This window comes from Hyaena hyaena, unplaced genomic scaffold, assembly GCF_003009895.1.
Source record: "Hyaena hyaena isolate Hyena2069 unplaced genomic scaffold, ASM300989v1 scaffold_16, whole genome shotgun sequence".
NCBI classification, from domain to species: Eukaryota; Metazoa; Chordata; class Mammalia; order Carnivora; family Hyaenidae; genus Hyaena; species Hyaena hyaena.
The window spans coordinates 2,685,261-2,699,020 of NW_024080650.1; the positions used below are offsets into that span (position 1 = coordinate 2,685,261).

Genomic DNA, 13,760 nt, shown 5'->3' on the forward strand with positions numbered 1-13,760 from the left:
AAGTCTTGCCCCATCTCCACAAATGACTAGATAAAAGTTGCATAAAACCTCCAGAGCATGGCCAGAAGATACTTGGCTTCTCAATGTGAATGTGCTTGAGATGGAAACTGTATTTTCTGTCAAATGATTTTCTCGTTGCCTTGGCAACTCCTTGGGTTTTTTTTTTAAGCTTTTGATTTCTCTCAACAACATGAGCTGCTTAGTTTGATTTAGCTCAGACGTGTGTACAGATTTCTATCTTATTCAGAGAGTCTCTAGTGCGTTTATGAGGTATAGATTTTTTTATATTCTACAGTCTTCACGGGGTTGGACAGTGATAAATAATTTCACATAACCATTAGCCTGCCTGATTAAACACAAAAGGCAAGTCATAGTGATTTTTTTGTTTGATGTCAAATATTTAAAAATGATTCAGATTAGTTTTTATAAGATATCACTAAATATTTTAATATTAGGCTTTTAAAGTCTCCAACAAGGTCTGTGAGGAAAATTGTTTCCATACATTATAAATGCACATGGTTCCTTCTGTTTCCTCCTTGCTCACTGGGCTCTGGCCCCATTGGCCTCCTGGCTGTTTTTTATCCTTGTTAAACCTGTTCCCATCTCAGGGATCCTGCATTTGCCATTTCCTCCATCTGGAACCTAGCTGCTCAGATATTCGCATTGCTTCCTCCCTCGTTGCATTTATGGCTCTGGTTAAATGCCACCTCTTCCAAGAGGACTTTCTGGACCTTCCTGTCTAAAACAGGATCTTTGCGGTGCCTGAGTGGCTCAGTCAGTTGAGTGTCCAACTCCCGGTTTTGGCTCTGGGCATGATCCCACATTTCTTGGGTTCAAGCCCCATGTAGGCTCTGCGCTAACAGTGCAGAGACTGCTTAGGATTCTCTGTCTCTCCCGTTCTCTCTGCCCCTCCCCTGCTCATGCTCTCTCTCTCTCTCAAAATGAATAAAACTTCAAAAAGTTAAGAAAAAAACCCAGCATCTTCATCCATCATTCTGGCCAGTTTGGAGATGAGGGGATCTATCTCTGGAAAATCTGAATGAATTATCAGTTGTCCTATATAAAGTCCACCAGCCTATAAGCGATACATATAGCAAGAGCTGCAAATTAGCTTTTTCATTCCATACCCTTAAGTTATGAACACATAGCCAAAAATCACCAGATATTTCCAGGAATCCTCCATCACAACACATAGAGACCAAGACTAATAAGAAATGAAGAACTTAGAAGAAACAGAGACAATGATGAAACAGAAGAAATACACATACCCCCAAAAAACCCAGAAAAATGGGGCAGAGGAAATCATCATAGAAATAATACAAGTAATTCAGGAGAGTGACAGAGGGAACACCTAAGCCACTACCTGAGGAGCAGGCCTGGAGAGCGACCTAGCCAATGGCAGCACGAGGGTGGAAGGCTCTCAGGGGGAGGTGACTAGGAGGGCTGGGGGATCAAGAGGCTATCCTGCCAGTTTGACACATGAAAAATGATACCAAGAGGCTCTTTGAGGGTGTAGGTAGAGTTAGAGATGGTTACAGTTCAGCATGGCGGTGTTCGCGGATTTGGACCTAAGAGCGGGTTCCGACTTGAAGGCGCTGCGTAGGCTGGTGGAGAACGCCGCTCACCTGGGCTATTCAGTTGTTGCCATCAATCATGTTGTTGAATTTAAGGAAAAGAAACAGGAAATTGAAAAACCAGTAGCTGTGTCTGAACTCTTTACAACTTTGCCAGTTGTACAGGGAAAATCAAGACCGATTAAAGTTTTAACTAGACTGACAATTATCGTTTCGGATCCATCTCACTGCAATGTTTTGAGAGCAACGTCTTCAAGAGTCCGGCTGTATGATATCGTTGCAGTTTTTCCAAAGACAGAAAAACTTTTTCATGTTGCTTGTACACATTTAGATGTGGATTTAGTCTGCATAACTGTAACAGAGAAACTACCATTTTACTTCAAAAGACCCCCTATTAATGTGGCAATTGACCGAGGTGTGGGTTTTGAACTTGTCTATAGCCCAGCCATCAAAGATTCCACAATGAGAAGGTATACAATTTCCAATGCCCTCAATTTGATGCAGGTCTGCAAAGGAAAGAATGTAATTATATCCAGTGCTGCAGAAAAGCAGTTAGAAATAAGAGGCCCATACGATGTGGCGAACTTAGGGTTGCTGTTCGGGCTGTCCGAGAGTGATGCCAGGGCAGCCGTGTCCACCAACTGCCGAGCGGCGCTTCTACATGGAGAAACTAGAAAAACTGCTTTTGGAATTATTTCCACAGTGAAGAAAGCTCGGCCCTCAGAAGCAGATGATGATTCTCTTCCAGCTTGCAAGAAAGCCAAGTGTGAGGGCTGAAAAGAATCCCCCAGTCCTTGTTGACACCCCCTCCTCTCTTTGGTAGTCCATCAGCCACGACAGAAATAAAAGCTTTGTATGCTTTGCTATTTAAAAAAAAAAAAAAAAAAAAAAAAAGAGTTAGAGATGGTTACAAAGCCAAACAAGTGAATGCAAAAAAAAAAAAAAAAAAGAAACAACTATTAACTACAAAAACAATAATATTGTACAATAAAGGAAACATTCTCTTATTACATTTAGCAATGATCAACTTTACATAGTTATAATAACATAAACACTGACTGTGGTTTTAATAAAAAATCAACATAACTGTATTTAGAGAATGGGGGAAGGTGAGCCTCTGTGTATGCATGCGTGTATGAGTGTGTGCCTAAGGCCTGAGGATAGGAACATAGAATGTGGATATGAACATAGAATGTCTAAAACTGATAAACTATCATTATTTTTATATTCATTAGATATATAGGATTTTTAAAACCAGAAGGATCAGCAAGTTGAGATGTAGACTGAGGAATGGGAAGGAGATTCTCGGAGGCAGAGAACTATTGTTCATTGTAAGACTTTTAGCCTCATCTGACTTTTGAAAGCTATGAGCATATATTACTTTGCTAACCAAAAATTAGTTAGGAATTAAAATATAAGTTTAAAGCAGCCCTCCGTCTGTGCACATGTCTCTGATAGAGTTTGATGTATATTTGATTAATATGAAATTTAGTTCAGCATGTGGCTGATGTCCTTGGCTGGTAGGCCCATTTGTTTAACCAAGTCCATTTTCACTTGCACACAGAGTAATTAACTCAGACTCACTTTGTTGGAAGTCATGCTGAAGACATTTATCATTTCCGTCTATACCATGGAGGTAGATTGGACTATGGCTTGGGATTGTTGAGGCTGTATGCTCATTAAAAATGGAGTAGATGCACTAAATTGAAAATTTTAATTGCTGTAGATTTAATGACATCCCTCTGCCATGCACTTAATCTTCAGCAAATATTTACCCTTCGCAAACTGGCAGGTTTGCAGTTTATAGCTTGTCATGTCAAATGAAGCATTTTCTCTTTCCCCTGCCCCTAGAAGGACCTCTGTTCAAAATTATAGTCTTTTAAAAAGAGCTGACACATTCTCCTTTGTGGGAACTTCCAACATTCCCATCTTATGATTTGGAACTGACCCTTCTCACTCCTCTCAGCCTTAGTCTGTATCTATTGATAAATTTATTTTGGATTCAGTTTAATGTTTTTATTCTATTATCTGGGTCATTTGCATAGAGTGATGGGTGAGTACGGGGATGGATGGATGGATGGATGGATGATGGATGGATGGATGGATGGAGATAGATAGATAGATAGATAGATAGATAGATAGATAGATAGATAGACAGACAGACAGACTGACTGACAGACCAAACTGTACTAAGGATGTGTGGAAACACAGTTTCAGATAACAGAGAATACATCACAAGCTTTAGTCTTAAGGTTTCCAGTTCATAAGAGCTGTGTAATAGTTAGCTTTCCAAGCAAAGGCTAAATAACCATCATTCTATTATGTCCAACATAGTTTCTCAGACTTTTTGGTGAAAGTGGAATTAGCAAGATGTTGCATTAGAAAATCCTAAAATAACCTCAGGATACTTGTAAATGTTCTTTTAATTTGTATATTGGTACTAGTGTGAGGAGTTGGAGCTGGAGGTAGTTATTGAAGCTTGGGTATGGATGTCATAGTTCAATATTTGGTGATAGAAACTTTTTGACAACCTTCCCTATCAAGACTTAGAACACTTCCCAAACCAAAATAAAATTTACCAAATCAATTAAATTAATATATTTTTGAATTTTGAAGATGAGAAACTGAGACTTAAACTTCTAGAGGTGATGTCAGGATTAATAAGTACAGTCTATTGGAAGTTGCTCCTTATGACATAAGCACAAAAATTTGTATGTCAAGACTGGAGACCTCACATCATGAGCTTGCCTGTGCACTTCATTATTATTCTCTTATGTGCCTTCTTAGTGTTTGGGGCCATACTTCCTAAGTTTGAATCCGGACCTTGCTACTTACTAACTGTGTGTCTTTGACCAAGTTTCTTAATCTCTGTGCCTCAGTATCATTCTCTGTGAGTTTATCAGTTAGCTCACTCAATGCCTATTCTAACCTTCTCTTCTTACAGAGTATGGAAGTTCCCCTTTTCAGAATCTCTTATAGCTAAGATTCTGGATGTGAGTTAGATCTGCTAATCAAGTGCATTCCCATAAACATTTGGATTCAGACCTAGATTATGTGGGAAGAGGGATGGGACACAGGACATTCATTTTTAGCTGGGATGGATAATGACAGAGGCAGCATGGTCTGGAACTAGCAGCTACAGTGACGGCTTCCTTATTCTACAGGCAGTTTCCTGACTGGGAAGCTTCCAGGTTGTAGCAGAAACTGTGTTAACTTGGAGCAGCATCTGTAGCAGCAGCTTCCTAATTGTTTAGGTTTCAAATAATGATAGAGCCAGCAGCCTCTTTGGCTAATTTGAGGAGTAATTCCTAAATGCTCGGCCCATACTCTGGTTTCTCTTCAGATCGAATAAATCTTTCGAATTTTCTAAATGCTCAGCCTAGAGTCTGTTTCTGCAGCTCTCCCAACAGCAGTGTGCACTATGGCACATTTCTTAATACGTCTCTTCTTAAAGTAGCCAGAGTGATTTACGTCGACTGCACCTAAGTAGCAAGAACAGTCCACCTACCTTATAGAGTTGTTGAGTTAATAAGAAAGTATTTACAGTGTTTAGAACATCTGGCATGCTTTTCCTTTTTAAAATGTACCTAGAGCTTTTTCTGGCCCTAGTCAATGGTACACCTAAAACCATGAATAACACAGATATTTATTAGTTTGTTGGTTCATTCATTCATTCATTCATACATTCATTGAAACAAATACTTGCTGGGGTGCCTGGGTGGCTTAGTCGGTTAAGCGTCCAACTTTCGCTTAGGTCATGATCTCGCGGTTCGTGGGTTCGAGCCCCGCGTTGGGCTCTGTGCTGACTACCAACAAAGCCAGGAGCCTGTTTCAGTCTCTCTCTGACCCTCCCCTGCTCACGCTGTCTCTCTCTCTCTCTCCTAGAAATAAATAAAACATTAAAAAAAAAATTAAAAAAAAAAAAAAAAAAGAAACAAATACTTGCTGAAAGTCTTTTCTAATCAAGAGATACCTCACCTGCCCTAAGATAGTGGTTACCAACCTAACACATTAGAACCTTCTGGGAATCTTTTTTTTTTTTTTTTTTTTAATGTTTACTTATTCTTCAGAGAGAAAGAGCACATGAAGTGGGGAGGGGCAGAGATTGAGGGAGAGAGAAAGAGTACCAAGCAGGCTCTGTCCTGTCAGTGGAGAGCCCAATGTGGGGCTGCAAACCCATGAATCATGGGATCATGACCTGAACTGGAATCAAGAGTCTGCGCTTAACCCACTGAGCCACCCAGTCGCCCCTTCTGGGAACCTTTTTTAAAAAAACTTAAATTCTTGACATATCAGATAAAGGGCTAGTATCCAAAATCTATAAGGAACTCACCAAACTCCACACCCAAAAAACAAATAATCCAGTGAAGAAATGGGCAGAAGACATGAACAGACACTTCTCCAAAGAAGACATCCCGATGGCCAACAGATACATGAAATGATGCTCAGCATCCCTCATCATCAGGGAAATGCAGATCAAAACCACACTGAGATACCACCTCGCACCAGTCAGAGTGGCTAAAATGAAGAAATCAGGAAACTATAGATGCTGGCGAGGATGTGGAGAAACGGGCACCCTCCTACACTGTTGGTGGGAATGTAAACTGGTGCAGCCCCTCTGGAAAAGTGTGGAGGTTCCTCAAAAAATTAACAGTAGAACTCCCCTATGACCCAGCAATAGCACTGCTAGGAATTTACCCAAGGGATACAGGAGTGCTGATGCATAGGGGCACATGTATCCCAATGTTCATAGCAGCACTCTCAACAATAGCCAAATCATGGAAAGATGTTGGGAGCCATTCTGAGCCCACTAGTTGAGAAAACTCCTGGTGAGGTTAAAGCAAGTTTGCACAGTCTCTTGCCAATCAGATGACGACTGATATCCACCCCCACTCAATTATTTCTGCTTGAGCACCAACCCCTAAGGCATCTTGTTGATCAATATCAGGAGTGACTTGTCCTCTTATTCTGGCCCTGGTATGATGATTGCACTTTGTGAAGGAACTTATTGTGGGAACTTCTTCCTTTGATTATGGGAACAGACATCGTGTCTCTAGCAGGTCCTGTTTCCTTCCATACTTTCCCTTGAGCTATGAATAGGCTAATGACCCTTACTCATAAAAGATTGACCTTTACATGTACAGTCCTGTTTCTATCACTGCATTAGTCCAAGATGTTCATACAGCTCAACATGTAAACAACTAACCAAAAATGTCTCTCATGCCCTAGCTATTCAAGAAACCATAAAAGTAGACACAAAGGTAAATGCACTCGAAGAGGCTATTCTATGTATTGGAAATGAGCTAAACTCTTTGTATTGGAAAGAGTGTCATAAAGACTCTCTGGTGTCATAAAGAATATAACTGGAAAATCAAGTCTTGCCCGGAGACAAAGAGCCTAACTTAGAGAGAAGGAACAGATAAGGGCAGAAGATAAGTTACTACATATTCCTTTGCTAACTGATGATGTGTAGCAGCCCCTTCCCTAAGACCTACATTCCACAAACACCTTCCCTTACCCTGGCAACTGTGATGAGGATGGATAAGAGTATCTACAAGCCTATGACTTAACCTTAGTGTTATTAAAATGTGAACACTGTGTTATTTTCTTAGTTACTCAAGTTCACTATAATTGGGGCAGTTCTGCGAGAAACCTGTTTCTGTACATTTTCCAAAAAAATCTTATCACAGAGAACTATCCATTGTAAAAATTGCTTTTTCCGATGCCATGTTAACATTTGACCTATAAATAAAAACACCAAAACCGACAGGACAGAGACGCCTGTGTGGTGATCAGAAAGAATCTCAGGGCTCTCTCATTCTCTCTCGCCGACACCGTCCATCCTTCAGGGACCCCTGGACCTGCTGGAGCCGGCCTCTGGCAAAAAGAACCTAAGTGCCCATCAACTGATGAATGGATCAAGAAGTTGTGGTTTATCTATACAATGGAATACTACATGGCAATGAGAAAGAATGAAATCTGGCCATTTGAAGCAACATGGATGGAACTTGAGGGTGTTACACTGAGCGAAATAAGTCAGGCAGAGAAAGACAGATACCATATGTTTTCACTTATAAGTGGATCAGGAGAAACTTAACAGAGGACCATGGGGGAGAAGGGGAAAAAAATAGTTGGGGGGGAGGGAGGCAAACCATGAGAGACTCTTGAATGCTGAGAACAAACTGAGGGCTAATGAGGATGGGGGGAGGGAAAGGGGGGTGATGGGCGTGGAGGAGGGATGAGCACTGGGTGTTATATGGAAACCAACTTGACTATGAAAGAAAAAAAAACTTAATTTATATGCCACGTCTGGGACTTACTGAAGACGGAGTGTGTGTATGTAGATATTTTCTTAATTGAGATACTATTTTCATACAGTAAAGTACCCAAATTTTATGTGTTATATCTTGGTGGTGGATTTTTACATATGTATACACCCAATTAACCACTACCCAGGTCAAGATACAGAGAAACAGAAGTACTCATGAAAGATTTATTGTGTGTATGGATTTTGGGCAGCTCTTTTTAGAAGCTGAAGTTTCAAATGCATTTGAGATTTTGCCACTCAGAGGTCAAAAAAATTTAGTCCTCCAGAATAATCAGTATAATCAGGTTACGTTTCTCTTTTATTTTTCATAGTCCTCTACAAGTTTGTATTCCTTTCTAGATTTACGGAAGAAAACTATTTCATTTATATGTGAAATGAAATTAATTTGAGGGCCTTAGATAAGAGAAAATTGTAAAATAACAATAAGGCAGTAAATGTTATCAGTGGTAACTATGACTCAAAACCTCTGACTCTGTTTATCTTCTTACGATTGGCACCATTTATTGACTAAAAGAAAGCTTAACTGCTTTCTTAAAACTAACCTTTATAGCTTCTTTCATGTGATCTCTTCAAAGACAGTGAATATCCTGAGAGTAAAGATAATTATTTTTCTTTTTTTCATAAGACTGTTTGGAGCCAGTGACTGCATAATTAGAATTGCAAGGTGGGGGCCACTAGAATAGCAGGCATGCGCTGAGTTAGGAAGATAAAGTTAGTAATTATTTGAAAAGCAAATGGAAAGAGTTGATTACAGAGAGAGAAAATGTCATCAGCAAAACATTGAGAGCATCTGCATTTTTTAAAATAAAACCAACTAGAACAACTTTGATGTTGAATTATTTTGCATAATTGGCTCACTGCAGAATGAAACTTTCAGAAACAAAATGTAAGGTGGACATGAATTACACTTTTAAGATGATCACATGTGATTTGGGATCTAAGTCTAGCATTGGGACCCTGTTTCAAGGATAGCTGGGACCATATTAGTGAATTAAATAGACTCTCATCACCAAAGGAATAGAAAACACAAGATTCCAAGTAGCTCATTTCTCTGCCTTCAGGAAAAATCTCCATAATTTGACTTAGGTGATAGGAATATTGTCCATTTGGAGCATTCTTAAAAGAATAAACTTTGGACAGGAGGGCAGTCTATACATTTATTATTCAGGCCAGGTAAGAGAATGTCTTCATTTCCTCACCATTTCCTTAGTGGCCCTACGTTAGAACTTGCACTGTCTTCTTGTTTATATTGCTGCTGTTGAGACATCAACTTAATTGTCATTCATTTGTAGGTAATCTGTCTTTTCTTACTGGGTGATTTTAGCATTATATTTTTGCCTTTGATAATTGGCAGTTTTATCTCATGCCTAACAATAAGGTTCTTTTTATTTATCCTGCTTGCAAAATACTGTGTTGCTAAGTTTGGAGAATTCATGCTTTCATCAGTTCTAGGACATCTTCACCCATGAACTCATTGTGCATTGCCTTTTCCCTATTCCTTCTCTTATCTCTGAAATTCTAGTTGGGTACATGTTGGACCATTTCACTTTGATTTATATATCTCTTAATTGTTTTGTTTTCTCCATCTCTTTGTCTCTCTCTGCTAAATTCTGAGTAATATCTTCAAATCTGATCTCTATTCTCTAATACCCTCTTTTCAGTAATGTTTAATCTGTTTTATCCATCTACAGAGGTATAAATACCTATTATAATTTTCCAGTTTTCTAAGTTATTTTTGTTTCTTTTTCTAATTTGCCTGTTTATTTTTTGTAGTCTCTTGTTCCTAACTCAAACTTTCTATTTCCTATTTTCTTTTTTTTTTTAATTTTTCTTAATGTTTATTTATTTTTGAGAGAGAGAGTGTGTATGAGCAGAGGAGGGGCAGAGAGAGACAGAGACACAGAATCCGAAGCAAGCTCTAGCTCTGAGCCGCCAGCATAGAGCCTGAAACGGGGCTCAAATTCATGAGCAGTGAGATCAGGACCTGAGCTAAAGTCGGGTGCTCAACCAACTGAGCCACCCAGGCGCCCCTCGTATTTTATTTCTTTGACATAGTAAACATATTTGTTTTATATTCTGTGACCATTAACTGATATCTAAAGTTTCTGTGAGTCTCATTCTGGGGCTGGCTCTAGTCCCTTGTTTTCAGTATGTATTTTGGGAGTACTGTTTTTATTGTGAGCTCCTGTTCAGTGGAATTTTATGTGAGGGGTTTCTGTGACATTTGAGTGAAGGTACATTCCTCTGGAGAGGATTTTCTCTCTAAATCAAAATCAAAATTTTAGATTTTGCCTTTCTAAACATATAATGGCGCATTATTCTGGAACCATACTAAAATAAATTCCTGGCTTGGAGGTTTTTAGACCACAAAAATAGTCTCAATTTAGGCCACAAACACATGTGAGGTCTGGCTCATAGTTAAATCTCCAGAAAGCTGTTTCTTTTTTCTTACTAGGACCTTTGCAAGGCATTTTTTCCCCAAGTTCGTCTTTTCTCCAAGGGTGTAACTTCAGGGCTGCCCGCTTAATGCAGTGATGTCCTTTCAAGCACCCCATCTTGCCATGACCCTAGACTTTGTGTCCTAAAACCTGAGTGGCCATTAATGTTGATTTGCTAGATCAAGACACCAGCTCAGCTATTTATCACTTGGAACGCCCACTATGATTTTGCTTTTGGTGTCTGAGGATTTCCTTTACTTTATTCCAGCTCAGTCATGCATTTTAAAAGATTAAAAAGAAATTTTACTCAGAATTTTTAAATATTTGGTAACAAGAAGGATTTTTATAGTATCTTGTCTACCGCATTTTTTTTTTGTCAAAAATATAAAACTATCTCTGCAATCCTATTAGAGATGTCCTTGTAAAGCTAGAAATTCATTTCCATATTTGCCCCCACTATTAGCCCTTAATAATTCATGCTAGAAACGTTTTCCATACAAATACATCCAAAACCCCTTATGTCTAATATTTTTTGTCATTCTGTCAGCCCCAGCTTTTACTTCTCTACTGTCTATAAGGCCTTTTTTGCCAAGGTTGTATTATAGCTGTTTTTTTTTTTAATTAAGTTAAATTGAATTATTTTGAGAGAGAGAGTGAACAAGCAGGGGTGGGGCAGAGAGAGAGAGGAGGCCAGAGGATTCAAAGCAGACTCTGCACTGACAGCAGAGAGCACTATGAGGGGCTTGAACTCATGAGCAATGAAATCATAACCTGAACCTGATCCGTCAGATGCTCAACCAACTGAACTACCCAGGCATTCCAGTCATGTTGTTTTTAAGTGTTTATGGCTTCCCCAGTTTCTTTTTTTTTTTTAATTTTTTTAATTTTTATTTATTTCTAGGGGAGAGAGAGAGAGACAGCGTGAGCAGGGGAGGGTCAGAGAGAGAGAGGGAGACACAGACTCTGAAACAGTCTCCAGGCTCTGAGCTGGCAGTCAGCACAGAGCCCGATGCGGGGCTCGAACCCATGAACCGTGATCATGACTTGAGCAAAAGTCGGACCCTTAACCGACTAAGCCACCCAGGCGCCCCTCCCCATCTCTTTTTGTGTGTTTGTTTGATGCAGCCTGTTTCTCCTTCTTCAATGTATTTACTAACCTAAACTTTTCCCTGAAGCTCTTCACTTGATTCATAGTTTCTTTCAACTGTGAAACCAGACCGGCAATCAGGCCCCTGGAGGTTGAGTCATTACAATCCCACCCACACCCTGGTGCTTGGGGAGACATGTTGGGGGACAGCTGGAGGGCCTCCCCCAGTCTGGGCTCCTGTGTTTGACACTCCCCCACAGAGAGGAACCTGCTGTTTCCACCCACACTGGGATCATATTTGCTTTGTAGAGCATGCCCTTGGGACCTCCCCACAGTCAGTCCTAACCATGAGATGGGTGATGTTGACTATGATTCATCCCATCAACTCTGATGCCAGGATGGGGCACAGTCTGTTGATAAAGGTGATGTTCCTTACAGTCAGGAATGAACACTTGTTCCTCTGGACTTTCCTTGTGATATGTATCTGTCACTGTAGGTAGACATACAAGAGCATTTACAGTTCACTTTTAAAAACCTTGGATGTTAAATGACAAATTCCTTAAATATTTGTATGTAACATCACTGCTGCTGCTGCTCTTGTCACTATGATAATAATTACAAAGTACCTTTTATGTATTGAGTGTGAATTTTATGCTAATAAATCATCTAATTCTTACAACTGTCCTATGAGACATGGACCATTATTATTATCCTCCTCATTTTACAGATGAGGACATGCTGATTCAGAGATGTGAAGTGGCTGGCCCAAGGTCACATAGCCAGTAAGTGGCCAAGCTGGGACTCAAACACAAGCCTTCCAAACCCAGTCCATACTCATGAGCATTTAATCTATCAGGAGAGAAACAGTCAGATTTCTGATCTATGACTATGAGCTGTTTTACAGAAAGAAGCTAGAACTTAAATCCGCATTAGTTTTGTCCTTTATTTAGTTATTTATTTTTATTTTTATTTATTTATTTATTTTTAATTTTTTATTTCTAGGAGAGAGAGAGAGAGAGACAGTGTGAGCAGGGGAGGGTCAGAGAGAGAGGGAGTCACAGACTGAAACAGGCTCCAGGCTCTGAGCTGGCAGTCAGCACAGAGCCCGACGCGGGGCTCGAACCCACGAACCGCGAGATCATGACCTAAGCGAAAATTGAACGCTTAACCGACTAAGCCACCCAGGCGCCCCAGTTATTTATTTTTAAAGGAGATAGAAATTCATTGAATGTACCACCAGGGAGCGGCAGGCAGGACAGCAGAGTAGAGGCTGTCTGCAACCAGCTCTGTCCTTTCAAGTAACAAATGTGAAAGTATGTAACGCCATGCTGCCTGCCATTATGCAGAATTGATTTCGGAGTCCTTTGTAAGAACTGCTTTCAGAGCCAGTGTGTGAGACATAAGAAAAGCAATTTGTTTATAAAATTTTTTTAATGTTTTATTTATTTCTGAGAGAGGGAGAGAGAGTGAGCAGGGAAGGATCAGAGAGAGAGGGAGACACAGAATCTGAAGCAGGCTCCAGGCTAGCTGTCAGCACAGAGCCTAATGCGGGGCTCGAACCCATGAACCTGAGCCGAAGTCGGACGCTTAACTGACAGCCACCCAGGCGCCCCAAGAAAAGCAATTTTTTAATGCTTATTATTATTATTTATTTTTGAGAGAGAAAGACAGAGAGACAGTGAGAGCAGAGGAGGGTTAGAGAGAGAGGGAGACACAGAATTCAAAACAGGCTCCAGGCTCTGAACTGTCAGCATAGAGCCCAACGCAGGACTCAAACTCACAAACCATGAGATCATGACCTGAGCTGAAGTCGGATGCTGAAGCTGACTGAGCCACCCAGGTGCCCCAAGCAATTTCTTTTTGGAGCTACACCTTGCTTTTTATTCCATTCCTTGTTACCCTACTTGATCACCTACATTATTTATCAGATTTTACTCCTAATGCCTTTTGACAGTTTCCAGAGAGGTAATTCTCTCCTCTGAGGATAGAGATTTGCCACCAACAAGGACATTCAGAAGAAGCTTCCAGGGAGAATGGAGACACTTCCTAAGCGGTTCCAGCATGTTCTCGGTGACGTCAGCATTTTGAAAATGAGAGCTTGGTCTCCCAGGATGATGACTTTGAAGGGGCAGCACTCAGCTATATACTCATGTTCTGGTGTATTTGTTTACAATTCAGTCTGTAGATACTCGTAGATATATTTGAGCTGATTTGATGCGAAATCTGTTTATGCATTTAAGGAAAATACTACTGTGTGTAGGAAAACATCAGACTTTCTTTGTCTACCACAGCCTCAGAAAGTCTGCTGCTGTCAACACTGGAACTGACTCTGT

The 13,760-nt window shown here is 40.2% G+C and overlaps 2 protein-coding genes across 3 annotated transcripts in view; both read left to right on the forward strand.

Annotated features, from left to right (window-relative positions):
* The window catches only part of SHLD1 (shieldin complex subunit 1), an 87,047-nt gene that overhangs the window by 58,277 nt on the left and 15,010 nt on the right, over window positions 1-13,760 (forward strand). The gene's annotated exons all lie outside the window — the stretch shown is intronic.
* On the forward strand, window positions 1,545-2,433 carry LOC120226530 (ribonuclease P protein subunit p30-like). Its single transcript, XM_039224714.1, has one exon. It carries the CDS (start codon window positions 1,545-1,547, stop codon window positions 2,349-2,351), a length of 807 nt encoding a protein of 268 aa, XP_039080645.1. The 3' UTR covers window positions 2,352-2,433.